General features: G+C 41.4%; 1 protein-coding gene across 1 annotated transcript; it reads right to left on the reverse strand.

Annotated features, from left to right (window-relative positions):
- On the reverse strand, positions 1-21,217 carry cxxc5a (CXXC finger protein 5a). Its single transcript, XM_071898225.2, has 4 exons — positions 21,059-21,217; positions 11,796-11,898; positions 10,880-11,692; positions 1-1,095 (listed from the first exon to the last, which is right to left on the reverse strand). The coding sequence occupies exons 3-4, from the start codon at positions 11,672-11,674 to the stop codon at positions 1,051-1,053; spliced, it is 840 nt and encodes a 279-aa protein (XP_071754326.1). The 5' UTR covers positions 11,675-11,692; positions 11,796-11,898; positions 21,059-21,217; the 3' UTR covers positions 1-1,050.
- Positions 21,218-22,708: the final 1,491 nt, after the last annotated feature.

Below are 22,708 nucleotides of genomic sequence, written 5' to 3' on the forward strand. Positions count from 1 at the left end.
ACACGAATACATGCATTCCTTTTTATTCACAAAACCAGTCCAATTTTCTAAATGAATACAAAGATCGGTTATTTTTAAAAGCTGTAGCTACCCAGCAACATAACAAAACAAAAAAATAAAAAATGAAAATAAAACAAATAAACAAACATAAAAAAAAAAGAAATCTTGTCTCAGTGCGTTCAGTAGGGTAGACTCAGAGCAAGTGCTGTCTCTTAGTGCTATTGCCCTGAGCAGTATTGGCACATGCTCAGTAGGGCCACAGTAACATAAGGCTGCCAGTTTCACTAAAGGAAAAGTTTGGAAATACAGAGGAGGGAAAGGAGGGTTGATTGGGTGATTGGGGAGATTACAGTGATGATTCTGGCGGAAAGCATCTTCATCCCAGTGAAGAGTCTCTGGAATTCTGCCCAATAACATGACTTTTTCACTTTCGTTTCAGTCCCAAATCTACAGTTGTACAGTTTGAAACATGTTCTTTGTTTTTCAAAGACAACCACCGATCTGTTTCAAAACTATATTCTTCAACAAAACGAATCGTAAAATAGACAAGGGTTTTAAGTAACATAATGGTGAAGAATTACAATAATGTTTGCCATTAGCCACTAGTTTTAAAATATAGCTGTAAATTTACATTCTCTACACAAGTACTGTATCTTTCCACACGTGAACAACATTAACACCAAACACAGAAATTAGTTGATTGTCCACACTCAGTCCGTCATTTCTGTTTGGCAATGAACAGTTCCATGTTTAAGCGACAGAAAAAACCTGCTGGAAAAAGGACAAAAGGTACCAAAATGGAAACATATAAAAGGGAATGAAAGTTGCCATAGATGCTTTTCTTTATGCTTCATTTTTGGTTCAAGGAATAAGTAGGTGCATCCATTACCCGATTGATTATTATTATTTTTTTTTTCATTTCTGCTTTGTTTTTTGTATAATTTTATTTGTTGCTTGTTTGCTTATGAGCCAGTGTCTGTGCCGGAGACAATCCAAGAGTTGGCATTGCACTTGATGGCAGAGCTTTGGGTAGGGAGTGGAGGAGGAGTCCTACTGGAACCACCGGAACGCCGCTCCTGTAGGAAGCATCACCTTCTTGGAGAAACAGAAGACAGGGAGGGAAGGGAGAGGGGACAGGGGCACAGGTTGGAGTTGTTAATGAAAGCAGCTCTTAAAAAAAAAGAAGCAACACATTATTATGACTGTTTGTAAATACATCACAAAACTACTACTTTGCTGAAAAACCGTCTCTTCACACCCAGACACAGAGGCGCACATACTGTTACCCTCTGTTCCTCCTCTTCCTACACTCTCTGTCCTTACTGCTATTCCACTCTCTCTCTCTCTCTGGATGAGTAGTATGTGTGAAATCTCTGCATCCTACACTGTCTGGCCCATCAACTGTCCCCCCCCCCCCCCCCCACCCTCACTACCACAGCAATGGGCAACGGTCCTGGCTTCACACAAAACCCGATATGCCACATTTATTATTTAGTCACCACACACGTCGCTCTCCCACCACCGCACCACACCATCCAAATTGGTGACGCTGCTTTCTGTCCCCCACCCCTCTTCTCAGTGTGGTATCTCTGTGTCTGATTGCGCTAAGCAGGAGTGGCACACATGCATGCAGCTGCAGGGCTGAGCAGCGGCCTGCCAGTCAGGAGATAGAGAGCGGCTGAGGTCCCTGGAGCTGTAGCACGGTTGGCGTCCTGCGAAGTGCAACTCGACTGCAGCACAGAATCTTGCGTTAGCTCCAGCTCTGCCTGGAGCGAGGCAGGAGAAGCTCGGCAAACATTTATGCACCCACACACACTCTCACACTAACCAATATGTATTCAAGTACAGTCACACACCTCCACACACACTGACACGTTAACCAACACTCACAGTACACCCCCAAAATCGCACCAAACACTGAGGCTGTTAAACTAAAATTCTCACACGCTACGGATTCAGATTCACTTTGCCATTAATACTCCACAGCAGAAGGCTTATGAAGGAATCATACATACTGTGAGTGCAAAGCAACACAAATACACATGCACACACGCACACACACACACACACACACACACAAAATCATACCTAACTAATGAAAATGGAAAAAGAAGACATATGTAGCTGACACACATTTTACTTTTACATTCACATTCACATATGAAGACACTGAGGAGTGGCATTGTAGTATAGCATAGAAACAGATAAGTTCAAGGAAATTTATTCTAATTAAATAATAATGCTTAAGAGCTGTGTAAACTTTATATCATAAGGCTTAGAATCTGTTGGATATTTTTGGGCAACAGAAAGTAAACCAAACAATTATCTGACTGCAATGTTTCCCCTACAAAGAAGCTGACTCTCATGCACCACTGCTATGAGATCATAAGTTTTGAAAACACAGGCTACTCAGAGGCAAATGGCCCATTAGTTCACAGAGGTTAGTTTGAAACCTATATTACTACCAACCCACATTAATTTTCAGGCCCAATTAAACCATTCCTCTACCCTAGAATCAGCAGAACATTGTTCATTTGAAAGCCATTGCTCGTACCAAGACATGAAACTGAATGACAGCTGAGTTTGTGCTGCCCGGGTTTCATTTACTTTCGTTTTGAACGTCAACTCCTGCTGACAAAAATGAAACTGTTTCAACTGTTTAAAAAGACATCACACAATGGAACTATTGTGATGTGTCCAGCCAAATATAGTGCATTGAACTTAATGTGTTAAATTGACTCAATCTGTGATAATCTGACAGCAGAGACGTTGAAACAGTGATGTTCATAGTCTACATTATGCTTGTAACTTACACTGCAGCTGTGGTGGGATGAGAATGAGTTCACATCATACTTCATATCAATTTCTCAAAGATGAAGCAAACATTGCTTGGTGGATACAGATTTGGATATATTGAACAGATGTTTCAGGGGCTTTTATCAGACTCCTCCTATATTCTTTGTTACTCCTGTCTGGTTCTTATCTCAGCTGCGTGTTGGATGTCCCATTCTGATGGAACGGCTGGGAATCAGCTGGCGGGTAGTTTCGCCTAGCCAGACCGCTCTCCACACTTCGTTTTCACTGCACCAGCACAGAGGAACGGTCTGGCAGAACCCATTTTTGAACATGGTGCAAAAACACAGTTGGGGTTGTTTGATTATCAAGCAACCGATCGCTTTTGTGGTCAGCGCTGCCCATGACGCAGTGACAGCGCCTTTCCAAAAAAGTGTCGGGGGTGAAATGTTGTGGAACCAGCACGCACGCCTGAGAAGAGCCTTTTAAGATATCAACTGAATGAATCGCACAGGACTTCAAGAGTGCTGGATCAAACTCTTCCTTTTCCATCATAAACTTGCTAGTGTTTTGCTGCTAGCTGGACAACTAGCTTCGTTGTTGTAGTTGCGTATTGTAGGGGGATTTTGAAAGAGGGAACACGCAGTGCAGAGTGGAAGGGGAGGGAGCTGGACAAAAATTTGCCAGAGCCAATGGGAGGATTATCCAAGTGGCCAACATCCGCTATGGTAGACTAGCTGCCACGCGCCTTCAGCTGAGGTAAAGTATAAAAGTAGCTTGCTCAAAACAAACTGCCTTTTTTTTTTTTTAAGGGACTCATTTATTCTTTAAATTCTATTTCACTGGTGTCATAGGAAGTGATCTGTTTGTTTATTTAGGATTTCGGAAGCACATCAATAAACACTGATAACACTAAAATACATTGTTGTAGGGTGGTTTTTGTACGTGTGTGTGTGTGTGTGTGTGTGTGTGTGTGTGTGTGTGTGTGTGATACAGAATCTGGTCAATCTGGTCACAGGTAAACCTGACAACAGCACACAACACACATATGTACATAACCTTACATATTCAGAAAATAATTTTTGCCATAAATGACTGGTAATTTTTACATTACATTTTTTCATGCTCCATGTTAAGTATCTTTAGCTCCTTATCCATCTCTATGATGACCTTTCTACAGCAGCACTCAGCTGTTAAAAAAGGACAGCAACATCTGGCGTTGCCACCAATGTCGAAAAACTAGTAAAGCTGGACTGACCATGATGTAATTTATGGGAAGAAAAACAACACAGTTCCCTCAATTTAAGTGTTAATGCTATTTTTCTTCGTTATCACGCAAGTGTAAAAAAAAAAAATCGACTTAGTTCAGCAATCCGTCCTTAAAAACCACTGATTCAAACATAATGTGAGTTGTGGCTGTGAAGTGTCCAACCACTACAATCAGTGGACATGGTGATTTTCAAACAACACAAACAAGTTTGTTTTAGCACAACACGAAAAGTTTTGTGTGTAGCACACCGCAAAAGTGGAACTGACAGACTAATCACTTCTTCAATGAACTTTGAACTTTAATGAACTTTAATGAACAGCCCAAATTGTAATGGCCTGTTAGAGTAAAGAGAGTCAATTTTTGCCCCGCGGCACCACTGAGCATTCTGGTTTTTGTTTCACGGCTTTATCGCCGACGGTTGTGAGGATGTCCTTGTGGACAGCCACAAAGAAAAACACTAACAGACACAATGAACACAAAACATTTCCACATACAGTATGTGGGATGTAACACTGTCTCTTTTTCACAAGGAGCAGGAAAGTAAACCTTTCAAACGGCTGAGTCAAAACACCAATGACCTCCAGTTGGCATAAACACTCACTGTGTTTGTCTAGCTAAAGGGGGAGGCGTTTTCCCAAGCTTGCCATCCCTTCCACAAGTCAATTGTGATTGATATGTAAATATGTGACTGAGACTTTTCTTACTGGACAAATATACACATCTCCTAGCCACGGCAGGAAAATTCACACGCACAATCTAATGCATTACAGTCTAAAGGCATGAGTCCGGTATCTACTTTATTATATAGTCACTGTTTGGGTGTGGTGTAAGGATGCCAGAGTTGATGCTATTTGCCGTTTGCAGGGAGACACTCACTGTTGAGCAGACCATTAGCCTTAATGCTTCACATCAGTTACTTTCTTGTGGACGAATCCAGGCCTTTTCACGCTGACCCTTAGTGTTGGTGGACTGCCGCCTGATGTTAGACTAATAATCTCGCTGTCTCTCTCACACACAGTACCAGTCAAAAGTCTGGACACACGCATTTTTCTTTATTTTTACTATTTTTGACATTTTAGAATAACAGTAAAAACATGAAAACTATGAAATCACACAAATGGAATAATGCAGTGACCAAAAAATGTGGTAAACAAATCAAAACTATCTTATATTTTAGATTTCTGTAAAGTAGCCGCCTTTTGCCTTGATGGAAAGGCAAAGGCTTTGGAAAGAAATTCATACACAGGCATCAACTTCACTATTTATATTTGTCTAAAAAGCAGATTTCAAGCATTTAAGCAGAAGCCTTTAGATCAAAATGGCTTTAAGATAATGAAAAACACAGTACATTCAATCAGGTGTGTCCAAACTTTTGACTGATTGCGAATACACTGCTGTTGGCGCAATCCAGTTATCAGTTGGCTTGGCTGATTTCCTGCTTGCTAGTCTCTGGGAAGTCTCTCTCTCTCTCTCTCTCTCTCTCTCTCTCTCTCTCCCTCTGTCTCCCTCTGTCTCTCTCTCTCTCTCCCTCTCTCTCTCCCCCTCTCTCTCTCTGTCTGTCTTCCTTAGCTGCCTCTGTCCACTCCAACTTGTCTCTCTGTCTGCCCAGCAACTTGCCCACAGATCCATGCGTCTCGGTGTCAGTCTGCCCGCCTGTCAGTTTGCATGTGTCTCTGCTGTCCTGATCGTCTGGTGTACGGTGTCTGGGAGGAAGGGAGGAGGATCGAGGGGGAATACGCTGCTCCCATGTCTACATGCCTGATACTGGCAAAGTGGTCCCCAACAGACAGCATGTCCAACACTTGTATGTACAGAACTTGGCTGTGTCTGATAACAAATAAGCGTACAGACACAGTCTGTGATGCAACCATTGAATTTCATTACAAAATATATTATATAGTATAGTATAAACATTGAGCTTTATACTATACTATGAGTTTTATAAACTTGTAGTTCAGAATTGTTTACATTTGTGTGTATGTATTATAATAATTAGTAATTGTATGTGCAGTAGTGTAAAAGTAACTTTGGAATGGTGAATGTTGTTATTCACCAATATTTGAAAAAAAGAGTCTGATCTGTTGTATAATTTATGCTATCATCTTGTCTTACATTTGTTGTATTTGTTGTTTTGTGGTTGCATGCTTTGGCAATATATACATATGTATGTCATGCCAATAAAGCTCATTGAATTGAAAAAAGACATTGAAAATTGAGTGTCCAACCACAAAAACTCAACCCTGATCTTTTTATCTATATTTTATATATATCCTGTTATATTCTTTTAAATATTACACACACACACACACACACACACACACACACACACACACACAGACATATCCTGGATGTAATAGCTACATTAACATACAAATGAAAACATGTTACACTACAATTCCCTAACTCACTCTCTCTCTCTCTCTCTCTCTCTCTCTCTCTCTCCCCCCTTCTCCCTCTCAGTGAGGAGCAGCAACGATGAGACTGACACCACTGGAGGGTATTCAGACATGCAGCAGAAAGGAACTGCCTCCCCACTTATTTCTCTCAAATGTAGCATTCCCAGAATAAATCCAGACATCTTCAGCCAGTGAGGTATGAGGTGGCAAAGGCCTCGGCATGCTAACTCCCCCTCACTTGCCAATTTTACGCTCCTCTTTGAGCTGCCATGAGCTTTCAATGGAAACCGTCAACACCCTTAAAGTAAGCACATAGCTGCCGGACTACACTTGTATACTAACGCACGCGCACACACACACACACACTCACACGCATTCACTCACACACAAACATAAACTTCCATATAAACAAAACCAAGAAATTTCATCCACTGTTCACTCACATCACACATAAACATGCTGCACAGCAATCAAGACAATGCACCAAACCATTAGACCGGCTGACCGCAAGACACAGTAAAAAAAGACGCCATGCCTCTTTAGAGACTGCACACTCAGTGTAACAGCCACAGTGGACGGGGATGTGCCACTCTATCTCTGTTTGATGGTGGTGGTGTGTGTGTGTGTGTGTGTGTGTGTGTGTATGTGTGTATGTGTGTGTATGTAACACTCAGGGACTGTTTGAGCTACAGCTGAGGCTCACTGCAGTTCACTGTCCTGCTCTGGTCCAGGTGCTGTCCAAGACGCCCTGAATGTGCAGGAGCGTTAAGGAGAAACAGCAATATCCCTTTAACAGTGGCTCAGTCTGCACACAATACAAAAAAAAAAAAAATATATATATATATATATGTAGGTATATGTATATAACTGATAATCTTATTTCACTAACTATTTGCACAAAGATAATCCACTCATTATTGACATGTGGGATTTACTGCTGACTCTCTGTCCTCCACTTTCTTCCCTGACACAGCAGATCCTCCATGAATCTCATCATCTGACATTTAGCTTGTACTGATGACATCACGCTCACTGACAGTGTGGTCCGGCCTGTATTCTCTGATCTAATCACCTGCTGAACAAGAGCTGTTGACTTAATAACAAAGCCATTTGAGACAGCTATTGGCCGGCTAATGGGAAATGTATGAGTGTATGAGGACAAATAAAAAGCAGACAAAATTGAAAATGTTGCACTGCTGTTAAAGCTCTGTATAGTAAAAGAAAAAAAGGGTCATGTATGTACTATATTTACATCTTTGAGTGTTTCTCACACTAAGTTGGGAAAAGAAGTCTAAAACAGGCTGCAGACCTGTTTCTGCTGGATCCCCCTTAAAGGAGAATACCGGTGTCATTTAGAGTTACAGCGCATTTACTACTGTCTGTCTAGTTTACATTTCCCCAATCATTTTGCAATGCATGCCATATGTAATTAGATTTTTTAACATTTACTAGTTTTAAAATACAAACTTTACGGTGTCAAACCTAGCTTGACATGTTTTTGAGGGATTATTTCCTGGCGGAGACGTCGATTTCTTCCCGTGGGTGTCAGGTGATTGAGAGTGAGGCTTGGTTCATGCATTCTGTGTGGGTAGATGCGTGGGAGCTGCAGGCATGCCATTCGTGTACCTTGGCATTCATGTTTCTTGCGCTTCTCATAGCGACCGCACACCTGAAACCTCCAGCACTTTAGCGGCGCTGTACAAGATCTCAGCTCTACACATCCCACAACAAGGAGAAATAACCCCACTGGAATCAGACAGTGTCGCTGTCCGCACTGTTTCAGATTTCAGTTGGTGCACAACTCCATTGTGCCCAGTCGTTTTGGCCGCAATTGTGTAAATTTGACTACACACTCTCTTGCAACCGTTTCTGCGTGAGGCATGAACCAGCTTTAAGCAGAGCGTAACGTAATGCACGCATTGGTATAAAAACACTCAACTTGGGCAACACTAAATAATGATGAAATAGAAACTTTGACAACGCCATTATCTAGTTTATCTAGGATTATCTAGTTTGGGGGATTTTCAAGTCTGTAGAAGTTGTTTTTCAAACGGCATTAAACAGCTTCTTCTGAAGGGAGAAAAATTATCTTCAACTACACTGAATTCGTGCAGACACCACCAGGAAATTAATGTAAAGGAGAGGGGCGACCTAGACAATTGGTACAAACTAAAAAAAACGCGCCGTTATTATCCTTTAACGACAGTACTACAACAATAGTACTGTATATGTTAGCCTGGGTCGCAAGGCAAGACCAGACTTCTCACATTGGGGCTGAAAAAACGTAAATTGCTTTACGGGTACATTAAATAAATTAATAAGTAGTACAGTATATATTTCAAGGTCTCACGAGTAAAGAATTTTTGCAAGGTAATTACAAAATATATCATTAGCAAATTCAATAATCATAGTGCTATTACACTCATTAAAGAAAATTGAGCCTTGGCAAGTTTATAGTACCCTGGAGTTCCTTTCAGTGGCATATGAGGTGGCCATTGGCAACATCAGCAGACAGTGACGTTATAAGCAGCATGACCTATATCAACAACGACATTCATGAATATTTAAGACCCCTTGGGTTTGGCATCACTGATGTGAATGACTGGTATTAGGCTAACTGCCACGAGAACATCAACAGCAAATCATAAATTAAAATAAAAAAATTTCTCTCACCAACATAGAATCTTACCACCTACATAGCAAGCTGACACGTTTCACCACGATTTGGTGAATCATCAATAGAGGGACAAATGAAACCTCTCAACAATTTGCAACTGCATAAGAGCGATACAACACTGAAAGACAACATGCTGGTATTCAGGACCGAGACGCATCAGTTAAATGATTCTCAACATGTAAGAAAGTAATGCTCTTTCAGCCACAATGGCCCATGACCAATGCGTGAGGCAGCAAGTCCAGCCCCTCTACTATAAAGCTAATGAAATGTGTGTGTGTGTGTGTGTGTGTGTGTGTGTGTGTGTGTGTGTGTTTATTTTAGCAGTTTTTGTTGGCCATTTTGGTTAAGGAGCATTTCATTGTGGATTGATTGTGGATTTCAGCCTACAAATGTCCTCTCTAACCTGGAAGCCAACCTGTCAACCTCAACATCAAAAACAGAAAGAAATAAAACAGTTAATAATTTCAAACATAATTTCAGTTTCTAAACGGAACAGTGTCAATTAGACCAATGGCCTCTCTAATGCCTACTATTGATTTATTGTGTAATGCCAAAGTAACACTATCATAGTAGTCACGAATGTTTATGTTAATTTCTTTGTGATGGCATGTTTCTTGAAATTGGTTTTATGAGTAAAACTGTGACTTTGGTCATTCTGTCACTATGGATTGGGTTAGTTAGGCCAAGGAGTGTTATGGAGGTAACCCAGACAGGAAGTTTGCAGGGCCATTTAGCCAAGCAAGGCGTGCCACCGGAGAGAAGGACAGCGGCAGCGAGGGGGGCGCCTGTGCCACACTGACACCTGGTGCTCCAGATGACAGCCCCATGGCCAGATGGACCATGTTACACGCACACACGCACAAACACACACGCACATACACACACACACATACTGTACACACATTCATAAATACTCCACCCCTACCTCCACACACACGTTTTGCACATTTCTTTACTATGAACACACGCACAGGCAAGCACATGCAGGATGTACTTGTGTGCAAATAGAAAATACACCAACTATACGTACTGTACTCAGCACTAACTCAAACAAAAGTACAAACAATCTTGTGTTTTAGCCACTGAATGAGCAATGGCCACCAATTGAGAGATGTGGGCAGGGTGATGCTGTGAGTATGGAGGACAGATTAAAGAGACCCCATGGTGCATGCCTACCCAGCACATATCCTCCACTCTCCTCACCACCTGTCATTTCCCTGTTGTAAGCCTCATGCTACCAAAAAGCCCCTCTGTACCACTCCCCTTAAAGGGGAATAGCATTCAGGTATGCAACAGTCAATGGGAGAATTTTGTGGACAAACATAATGTTTGGGTTTTTATAGCCAAAGAACTTGAAATTTGTTTTTGAAGTCTGATGATATATCCCCATCCAAAGAAACTCCCCTTGGGTGTTTATATGTTGAGTTATACTTTTCCAATTCTTTATCTGTGGCCCAACTCCAGATTTTACATCTCAGTGACAACAAGCTCAGGTCTTCGCTCTCTGGTTTCTGACTTTGGGAGAGAGTTGTTCATGTATCCAAATATTGATATGGCAGATCACAGGGATGACATATCTGACTTAATTGAGTGGTATTCCCTTTTAACTCTACTTTGGAATTATGCAGTACTATACCTAACTCTTTGGATCAAAACCCATTAAGCTTATTTTATGGAGCAACCTGAAGAAAGGCACACCAGATAATGGCACACCATTACCACCCTTTGTCGGCTCCCTCTTACCTCCAGAGCAGCAGACGGCTTCTTCTTCAGCTCCTCGCATTTGCGGAACTTGCAGATCTGGTGGCCTGTTTTGCGATTCCGGCAGCTGCTGCATTGCTCGCAGTTAATCCGCCGTCGGCAAGGTGGGCACATGCCGCAACGTTTTCGCTTCTTTTTACCGGAGTTGATAGCAGAGGCCAGCTCGCTCTGCGCCGGGTACTCGGCCAGGCCGGCCATGTGTAGCGCGCTGTCCGCCAGAAACACTCCAGCCGGCGTCATGATGAAAAGCCCCGGGTTGAAGGGGAAGCCACCCCCTACTCCATATGGGAAGTCAACAGGACCACCTACGGCGTCCGTGACAGACGTACCCTCCAAGTCGCTAGCCCCCGAGCCTGCGTCTCCACCGCCAACTCCCACTCCCATGCCCCCAGGCAGAAGCATGTGCTCCATACCGGCCCGCTTTAACAGTGCTGCTGCCTGGGCAAAGTGCAGCAGGCCATTCTGTCCCTCCAGAACCTGCTCTAGGGTCCGGTCCAACTTGGCTGCTGTCAGTGCTGAGACAGTGGGCTGGGGCTGTGGGGGCGGCTGAGGCTTGGCCGAGTGGCTTTTAGTCTCACCGTTGTGCGTGTGTCCATTGGTGGTGGCAGAGGAGGCCGCTGTATACTGGGAGAGGGTGCGGGAGTTCTTAAGGCTCTTACTGAGCGGCTCGCTGATGATGCCGCTGCGGTTCCTTCGCTCTATAACAGGAGAGTCCTGTTTGCAGCTACTCCGCTCCAGATCCTCTGTCCGGCCCCCCTCTGACAGTCCGCTAGACATGGTCCAGAGCGTATGTGCCTGGGTTGGGGGTGAGGGTGGAAAGGGGACAGGGGTGAGCGAGGAGGGGGGGCAAAGACCTTTTCTCCGTCCGTTCTGCGCCCCGGCGAGAGTGGCACCTCACCTCGATGGACTAATCAGCCAGCCGACTACAGGCAGGCCCCAGAGCCTTCTGCCGGCACTAAAGCTCAGCCCTCATCCACATGCTTCCATTGGCAATCTGGAAACTTTACACAGGGAGAGAGGAGAGACATGTGTAAATAGAAAGCCCAGGATTAGTCATCGACAACATCTAGTAAACATCTATTAAACAATGTATGCTAACACTCGGAAAAATCATTTTCCATATTAATTTGGTTGTAGGTAAATGCAACAATTAAACCCAAATATCTTAATAGATCTTAAGTCCAAATACCTGACAAATACTATGTAACAGTCTAAAATTGGTCCTATTAGGTAAATTAAGCAAACACAATCATTCATATACCCAACACCCTAATCCATGAGGTAATAGCTGCACAAAAATGTGTGTTTGACCATGAACAAAATTAAAACAAAACAGGACTGTGGCAATTATATTTAGATTTTTTACAATTATATTGTCAGTTATTGAGGAAGAAAAGCCATTTAACTTGTGTTACAGTGACTGTGATAACCTTCAGTAGGCTGGCAAGGTGCAACATTATCTAACACCATTATCTGTATCGAACCGCATTATGTAAAATCATGGTTTGCTTATTTTCATTTGAATATTTTTATATTATTGAGGGGCCAAACACACACATATACAGACACGCATAAACATATAGACACACACACAGACACAGACATACACACTCTCACACACACACTAATTGGGATTGGGCTTTTAAATCATGAGGTAAGATGTTTACATGCAAGTTTACTGGTTACATGACAGACACAACAAAGAACTGCCTTTCCTTGAAATAACTTTTCAACAATGCTATTAGTGAAGCGGTCGAAGATGTTGTTACACTTAAGCATTTCTTATCATCCTATCACATGTTCTCATCCCAGCTTCAATGGACCAATAAGCTTGCTTTCCATACCTGCAGTCAGAATACTGCGCTAACTTGTTATAGTTAGTGATGATCATACATGAAATGATCGGTTTTACAAAATTAAACAGGGACAGGGGTCATTCGTTTACCAAATATATTAATACAAATTTGAAAACCATGACAAAATTCATCAGTTAAAAATTAGGATTACACCTCCACTGGAGTATTTCAGAAAATAGGTTCCCTTTCGGCCTAAAGAACAAAGACCCCCCTCCCCTACCACCCTATCATTTGTGCTATTAAAGGTTCAGTTAGTGATATGTACATGGCGGGCGGTGGTGTGGTGAAACTGTGAAACATGAACATGTGTGTTTTAGTACCATACTAATGTGGCTTGCCTTTTTTGAAAACGCACACTATGAATGACAGTTATACTATCATACTACAAAACCAAAATTGTCATTCTTTTTCTACTAGTGATGGAACTCTTCGTGTTACTGAAAGTCTAATAAAATGAAATCAATTATTGTCCACCTAAATGTTCTGCTAAACTACATATATAAATCACTGAAGAGCATTTGCAAAATATTCCTACCTTTGAATACTGTGTTACTACATTTGTCTAACTATAAGCACTATAAGATTAAAATACTCATACACAGAAAATACTTTTGTAGATACAATACTCAACACATTTTTATGAATGGACACAGCAATATGTGCAGAGGGCAAAACGCATCTACAGAAAAGTCAGTGTGCCATTTAAGGGACGAGCTTGAATCTGCGGTGTTGAATGAAAGTCCAAACAGTAATTATCATTGAGTGCTGCATTGTTGAGCTCAGGTCATGTATAGTGAACACCTGTAACTCTTCTTCACCCTGAGGTGTTTGATCTATCTATACTTCTGGGTCCTCAATTGAAACTGAGCATGGCTTGACATTTGTCAGATTCATTTATACTTTCAAGGGAAGCTTGTCTTTCTTGAACACCATTTTGAGGTTACATCTGTATTTATCTGTTTTTATGTCCCTTGTTGCCCTGTAAAGCACTTTGTGACTAACCTGTGTTGTTATAAGTGCTTTATAAATAAATTGGCTTGACTTGATTTGACACCATTTGAGTTCAATCATTTAAGAAATGGTGTGTTTATTGACTAACAGTTAAATGGTTATTGAACTGAATGTATAACCTAGTGATAATAGATGTGAGAGAATACTTACCTGCTCTTTATTAGACTCTTTCACCCAAGAGTCTGGGAAACTAAATGTAGCCAATAACTAATGCAGCCAATAACTCAGAGACAGTATCAGAGAAGTTGATTTTGTTCTGACTGTAGTTGATTCTGTTCTGACTGATCATGTGATCATGTTTGTTGCTATCATTTAGCTCTGTCACTCCCCTTTATGAGCCGACTGGACACCAGCTGCCACTGTTGGCCTTAAAATTATTTGCCCACCAATTAGTCATAAAGCTCAAGCTTTGAGTGCAATGTAATTAGGCAAAATGCTAGATCAAATATCTTCTTGAGAGATTTCGGAAAGGGAGGACTGGTTCACAAGGCTAGTGGGACACTGCCTGCTGGACAGAAACGCGTGCATACACTTGGTTTCAACGTAAGATTCCTGTGACTGCTCATCTATGACAAGAAAAACTACGCCGCTATTCTCCTGACCTGTCCATGTTCACAAACAAGCATACCACCTCCCACAGAAAAGCTGAGGAAATGGCCGGGCCAGTCCTTATAAGGGAAACAAAGGGAAGGGGAGGGGAAGAGGATGGGGGGGGGGGGGGGGGTGTCTGTGCAGTGTGTGGAAATTGGAAGGCCAGAATTAGTGGGAGGTAAAGCTTCAAAGGCAAGAGCACAGCCCCCACATTCTCACCAGCTCAGGGGGATGTGGCGCCAGCGAACCAGAGCCAGCTCCACAGCCCCTCAGCCCCATAGTTTCAGTTTCTCCCTCTGTGAGACTGACCAGGGTCCGGTTTCTCAGCAGCATCTTAACACTAACTTCATCTTTGCCCAATTGCAAACAGCATTGCAAATAATCACCGAGTGACACACTGAGGTTTTTGTGGTTTTATGGATGACTGGATCTACAAAATGATGCATCTTGCATTTAGTTTGGTGTAAAAAAAAAAAAAAAAAAATGAGGAAGCTATGGCTTGTTGAATGTTGCTGTGTTGTAAAACAAAAGTTTGAGAAAAAGCCAGAGTGTCATGCTCTCTCAATCAAGTTGTATGGTAGCTGTGCTAACAGATTCAGATAGCGCTCACTGTGCCTTCTGACCATGAGGCACTTCTACAACAACATTATTTCTTTTTATCAGGTTTTTTATCAGGTTTTATCATGGCCAGGGAGAGTATCCAGTTGTGATTGGCTGGGGGAGGACCATTAAATTTGGTTATCATACAGCATAAACTAACAGCTCTGGCGCAACTGTTTGATCATTGTTCCAAATTAATGTGCTAAAAGATTTGGGCATTCCACTCAAGGCATAAACTGGCATATTAGCAACAGCATGAATAAATGGGTTCTCAAGTTGTCTACAAAATGACCAAACAGCAATCACGGGTCATGAAAATAGTAGTTTCAAAGATAGCGCTGATCAGCTGTAACATTATAATTTAGCCAGGACACCATTATCCTCCCTCTGTCACAGCAGCTGACCTGCCAGTGACACTCTGCCACTGCTGCTTTAAAATCCAGGAGAAATCACAAGTTCACTAACTAAATGAACGCATGGAAAAAGGTAAATCTTTCTAATTAAAATGACACGTATTGTGACTGCTGTTGTATAAAAGTAATAATGATCTGGAGGTTAGTGGTTGTGGTGCAGGATTGTCCGTGTGTATTCCTGGCTTGCTTTGTGTAACTCCCAACAAAACCAACAACAATATTGCAAACACACTGACACATATTATTTATTACTTATTCTTGTTATTATATCTCAGAAAATATTAATAATTAGATACAATTATAAGAAAGTGTAATTTGTATTTAAGCACGGTTTAATTTGTATTTTAATGTAAAACAGTAGTCTGACAAGCATTACTTTGAGCTATAATTTTTCAGTCATTAAGAAACTTTGAAATGTTATTATGTTATACTATGGTGTTTATAAAAAAAAAGAAAAAGCAGATGAATATGACTGCACCTACGCACACAGTTTAGAGTTAAGGTAGTATAATAGATCACAGCTAGCATATAAATGAATTAAGTTATATTTGGTACATATGTCAAGTTTGTATATTCATCTATTGTGCAGCCTTGCCTGCTTTCTACTCTCACCAAAGCATGACTTTTTCAGATGCTATTTATTCATCAACCACAGTTTTTGTTACCTGACAAAAGTCCCAAACTGTACTTTGATGTCACCCATAGACAATCACATGGTTGCAACATTTATCACCAATAAGACACTAAGGAGCTCACAAGGCAAACCAATCTGGAATGACAAACACTTATACAAATGCTTACTTTGCATGTTTATAGGTTGTGTTCAGGCTTTGCAATAAGACCTGGCTGAGTTTATATCTTCAAGATTGCTTTTCTGACAGAAAGTAAGAAATTATCCCAGGCAGCCAAAACGATATGAGGCTGTAGCCAAAACTGATGTGCCACAACGTATGCCTTGGTTACCACGATGTGTAACAAGTGAATGCAGCGGCACCAATTTGAGCATTACTCGCACCCTCTTCTGCTGTGTGTGTGTGTGTGTGTGTGTGTGTGTGTGTGTCTTCCATCCTCCTGACCTATCACTCACAGTCTGGCCATCACCATCAAACCTGAGCATGGCATAGTCTTTCTTTGGCTAATCAGTCCAGTGTCAAGGCTTCAGCTCTAGTGATCTGTGCCCTTCCTCCATATGTGTCAGTTTTCCCCTTCCCTTCGCTCACAGAAGCTCCCTCTAGTTTTTGCGCAGATATGCAAACTGTTCCACTATACCACACAACTGGCAATACCGTAGGGCTGAAAGGGCTGTTTTTGTTGTTTTGTCCATCTAAACATGTTTGCTCAATTTCCCTGTGATTGCTGTATGTTAGACATGAGACTTTTCTCCAAATTAGAGCTTCACACTTCCCAGATCCCTGTGTAACGTGACCCCAATTGGCCTGACGAGGGCACTATAATTAGTAGTCAAACACAAAAACCTCTAAAAGCCACATTTCATACACCTTGGGCCATATCAGCACAAAAGTTATTGCAAACATCAGCTCTCCTTGATATTTCCCTAAGGCTTTCTTGTTTATTTATCAATCTGCACACAATTTGCTACACAGGATTAGTGGATTGAGATACAAATCTGGATACGAATGGACCAAATGATCAATACGGTCCAACAATTATGTGTGTGAAGCCATTTTCAAATCGACCAATGGGCTCAGCTGCAGATTGTAGAACATGGGTGTGGCCTGATGAGGCACGAATATCAACCTGCAATCAAACCCACCATATAAATTATCAGTGGTCTCTTGTATAAGTTAATTCAAAGTTAATTAAAAAAACTTCAGTAATGATTTTCTGAATTTCTGTTCTTTCTTTGCTTTGGTCATTATGGACCAAATCAAAATGTCTGTCGTCATCCTCTTCATATTTCATGTACTTGCATGTCTACAGCTTAGCCAGATAAAGTCTGCTTGGCTAGATTCGTTTTTGCCACTTTAAGGAAAGTGAATCTGTAAATCTGGGGGTTGGACAATTACTTATTTTTACTGGTCAACAAATCATTCAGTGTAGCCAATGAAATATTGACTAGTCTAAGGAGGCATAACACAACATTCTTAATGTGGTTATAAATGTAATTGCTCATTCAATTAAGACATTTATTGATATCCTGCCATTAAATCACAGCATGTTTTGTTGAATCAGCTCAGCAAATGGAAATTTGTGGATATCGCTTTAAGTGGCTGGACCTGAGCCGATGATGTCACTGGAGCGGCTGGTTTTGAACCGCTGTCATCAACAAGGACTGCGCCCAAGGTGGGTGTGCACTGAGAATTTGGGACCATATTGTTTGAATGTGGTCAACTAGATGTAACAATATTTGGCACACATGCTAAATGGGCCAGGATTAGTTTGAGTAAGAAGTTTAATTATGATCTGTCACCTAATAGCTTATAACTGAATGTGATTAGTTTGATATCTGGCAGCTATATCAGAAACTCTGTTTGAAGCATGCATACCACATTTCATGAAGACCAGCCTAAAGGGGACACTATCATAAAATGACAAATTTAAAAGACCATATTTTTGCACAAATGGTGTGCATTTTGACAAAAAACACACATCATTTTTTTGTCATATCAGGATGAAACTCTGTGTACTTATCCAGCTATCCCTGCTCTACAGAATCCTCTATTGAGCCCTGAAGAGAAATTCTCTTTTTGCTTGCCCGGTCCAGAGGGAAGTCAGAGTGCGGCGCCCCTGGAGCGGGTAGGAATGCAGCGTGTAGCTCAAGGACACTTCAGCAGGGCAGATGTTTGCTGTCACAGGGGCTTGAACCCTGGCCTTCCAGTTGAAGGATGGTCACCCTGTTTGCTATAGCACCATGCTGCCCAAAACCCCATTTCGAATTTTTATGAAAAACAGTTAATTGCCCTTGGCTTTTGTTAGTTTATTTTTGTCATTTTGGCCAATCTGCATGGCATTAATGAACTGAGATATAGATCTGGATTATTTTCCAGCCATATCGAACAAATAACATGGCTGCTGCTAACAATGGAAATTGATATAGTCTGTAACCTATGACAAAATTGGTGATTACTCCAAGACAGTTTGTCCAAACATCATAAAAATATCAAAAAGCCAAATTAAATCCGGTGGAAGTCTCTGAATCTGGGCAAAATTTGGTGCACATAAATCATGCAGTGGCTGTAATTAGTGCATGGGGGCTCGCATAATGGCTTGTAATGCAAGGTGGTTTCACAACAACCACAATAAAACTTGGTCTTCATCCTATTTGGAACATTCACACCCCATTTCATGCAAAATCCATTGGTTGGGCGAATGGCTTTACTTTAAGGGATTAACCATTCACAGTAATGATGATACAAAGATGAGTACTTATAGGGCATAACAGTCACAATGCCACTGGATGAATGATGTTAGCACTGTGACACTTGTGTCAGCATGAACACCTCATATTTGAACAGTGGCAGCTATATAGATAGTAGTAAACATTATACTTCTTTTTTTCTTTAATTGCTTAATTTTATACCAGCTGTTAAACCTAAGTGATTTATGTGACTGAGCAGTTTTTTCAAACAGGTGTGTGTAGTCAAAATTGATGTCACTCTAATGTACTGATGACACTGATGGATGGTTGGTTGTTTCAGTTGTTGACTATAGATGACAGATCAAAATGTGACGGATGGATGGAAGAAAGTGTCAGTGTGTATTTATCTTGCCCATCACTGATTAGCTAGTGTTATTTAATTTTTTTTTAATAATAATCTGAACATGAGGGCACCCAGAAATCTAGACTAATATTCAATCATGGGTACTTTAATATTCCACAGACTATTAATTAGCTCCACACACTAGCCTAATACTCAAGCACCATGACTGTACTGATACCTGCTGACTTCATTTATGAGTTCAATGAAGCACCTTCATCCGTTTAGTTTGGGGCTGTGATGTATAGGCTACACAGAAAGGAGCAACTCAAAGTATGGCTCTCTATGAAACTTCCCTCCAAAATAAACAAATATACTGCTAATTGAAATTACAGATTAAGAGATCATGACCCTACTTCAAGCAATTAGGTATCATTTGTAAGAGAGATACCAGATAAAATTAGGTAAACGGACTTTACCATTAGGCAATTAGCCAGAATTAAATCGATAGGCCTGCCACTGTCCGTGTTTGTATGACGAGCGGATTAAAGCAACTCTTGAATAAGTTTCCTTCGCTGACGTCACTACATCCTGCATGCAGGTGCCAGGCAATTGCAGCCAGATCCTAAATAGTGGGAAAAATATTGTCTAATTTCCTGCGTCGTTACGAGGTGGTTGAGACGCCAAGCCGATGGAGTTCACTGCATCTCCAGAGACGTGAATATAGGCTACTTAACGCATTAGTTCACCCAATGCACAATGTAAATGCAATGTTTCCCCTCCAGACGCGCAGTCTGCGGGCTCGTACTTGTCTACGGTAGGCTACATTCCCTATTCCTCCTACCTCCTGTCGCCTAGCGCGCGCACGTGCACACGCACAGATGCGCACGCACCAAGGAGGTTTTATGCTCATACAGGCGCACACGCGCAGTGGAAGTTAAAAAGCCTGGTGACAATAATTAGACTCAAGGCTTCATCCATTGTCCATAACCTGCTGCGCCTCAGCCTCTCCCTAATTATGCACACAAAAAGTTAGGCAGAAAAATAACCGCACCGTGCACGTTACGACTTAAAATGATTCGCAAACATATGGACCTCTCGGAGCACCGATACCGGCGGCGGGTTGCAGGGGGGATCACTGTAAATCCCGGTTAACGGGGTGAAAGCTCGGGGACTGGGCTACCTGGCAACTTTCTAATGATGACATGAAAAAACAGATAAAGAAAAATAAGTAGAATTCACAGGTCTGCCATTTAGAATATACAGCCTATTCTAACAAACAGCTGTTCCTGACTATCTTTACACGAATAGGAAACGAGCTAGTGGTTTCTATTGTCTGTATCGGTTGTGTTTTAAGCTATTAATAGGGTGGCAGGCTAATGATGGTGGTGTAGGGGAGTGCAGGAGAAAATAAAAGTTTCAAATATACAGGGGGCAACAGAGAAGTGTCACGCTCTGTAGTCAAATATAAGCATGATCCGACTCGAACGCAGGGTGATAATTTCTCTCATTTACTGACAGCGTCAAGTTTAGTGCGCACGTCATTAACAGCTGATTCACACTAGCAATCGGGGTTAAATAATACACCTATCCACGATGTGAAGCAATATCTGCGGTGGCCACGACTTATAAAATAACAAAGAAAAAAAAAAGATTGTTAGAGCAAACTGACAGTAGCTTGTGTTTTCCTTTCGCCCCAATACAGCGGTGTTGGGGCATCATTACACAAGCATCGCGGCGCTTTGAAAAACATTTTTTTTTTATCTTAAATTGAAGCCGCACAAAATACCTTTTGTCTAGACTCACTGATCTAAGACCACGGTATCTGCGGTACCAGCATATGGTCTGCAGTCGCACATTTGAGGATATACAGAGAGCCATTCCTCCCGGTTCACCCAGCTATAACTTGATCCTATAAGAAGATGACATCCCAACTTTCAGCAGACTTCAACAAAGTATGATCCCCCCCTCCTCCCTCCCTTCCATGTATCTGCATATTTGCAAACACTGGCCCATTTTATTCGCACCTACCAAAGCAGATCCAAGCGGAGGGGAGGGCTCCCACAGTCCGAGCGGTCCGTCTCTCAGCCTACCGTGCAGAATGGTGACAAAAAAAGAAAAGGAGAAAAAAAGCTTATTCTCCGATAACACAATCCTACAGAGTGCCCGCGTGTTAATAACAAATGAGAAAAAAAAATATTCACCGGAAATTATTTGGGAAAACCGTACTTTCTCAGAGGCTGAACGCGTGGGTTCCCCCAGCTTTCTCGGTCCTTGCAATCCCACCTCTACATCCCCGCTTGCAGAGAGGAACATGCAAACACATTTCATAGATTTTTGGAGCTTCGCGGAAAAACCGAACTGGACTTTTCTGCGGCGCGCAGACTTAAAGTTAGGCAGTGAGCCATGAGATGGTTCACAGTGATTTTAGGACAGCAAAGAGGCGTTGTTTCAAATAATACGCATTTATATACGTATATACATATATAAAAAGAAACTCTTAGCTGTTCACTGTAGCCTAAATGACTGCCTCGAGTGGCTTATTTATTTAATGCAATGGCGCAAATGGTGTTAATATGCCATTGTATTGAGAAACAACGCATATAGGACTACAGTAAATCTTTTATTGTTTATCAACAATAATTAAATGTTATTATTATTTTTTTTTTTTATTAGTATATTTTTTGACCAGTAGCTATGTAAAGTGGTTGTTAAACGACATTATTAGGGTGGTAATTTTCTTGATTTTACCATTTAAATTAACTGCTAATGGGTATTTTACAACGGCTTGACTCAGCCAATCAGAACAGAGAACCTGAACAATCCGTTTTACAAAAAGAATTTAAAAAATTATAATATAGTAGGCCTATATAATATATTACAAAGAAACATGTCATTATAGGTAGAAATGTAGTCAAGAAAATCTTGAGTCAAGAAATGCTAATTGAAAATGTGTGTTACTAGTATGGAAATATCCAGCTGTGTGATATATGGCTTTAATTAGGCCCATTATGTCTTCAAATACAGTTACATGGTGTGACTTCCAGGAATGTATGTACAATGGCATATCTCTCTCTCTCTCTCTCTCTCTCTCTCTCTCTCTCTCTCTCTCTCTCTCTCTCTCTCTCTCTCTCTCTCTCTCTCCCTCTCTCTCTCTACATAAATATATTTTCTGTCATACTTATTTAATGGTAAACTTTATTTTAACACATTAATTCGCATGTTTGGGGATGTAGGCTACTGGTAAAACGCATCATTTAATGTCAACTCTCTTATAGACTTAAAGCAATAAAAAGCCTTTTTATATAGACGGCATTGCATAATTGGACTTAACCCCTCACCCAAGTCTCTTATCTCTTAGATTCCATGAAAGCTGTGAACAAATCAAATGTGTATGTCTGCTGATCAAATTTAACATCCCTTGCTCAGCACTTACTTCAAACAGCAGCTATCAAACAGCAGCAGTGACCAGTGTGATGTAAAATGATGCGTCTTGTTTGTTTCCTGAGTCGTTGGGCCTATACAGTCTGCAACCTGTCCGCACAATGAGTGGTCAGTTGTCAGAGATGTAGTGGAGGCTAAACACGCCTCAACAGTTTACACACCTAGTTATTTCCCCCAAAACTGAGTTTACACACCTTGTAAGGCTGACAGAAACCTGCACGAGAGAAGTCCATACAC

Source organism: Centroberyx gerrardi, chromosome 11 (assembly GCF_048128805.1).
Source record: "Centroberyx gerrardi isolate f3 chromosome 11, fCenGer3.hap1.cur.20231027, whole genome shotgun sequence".
Taxonomy (NCBI): Eukaryota; Metazoa; Chordata; class Actinopteri; order Beryciformes; family Berycidae; genus Centroberyx; species Centroberyx gerrardi.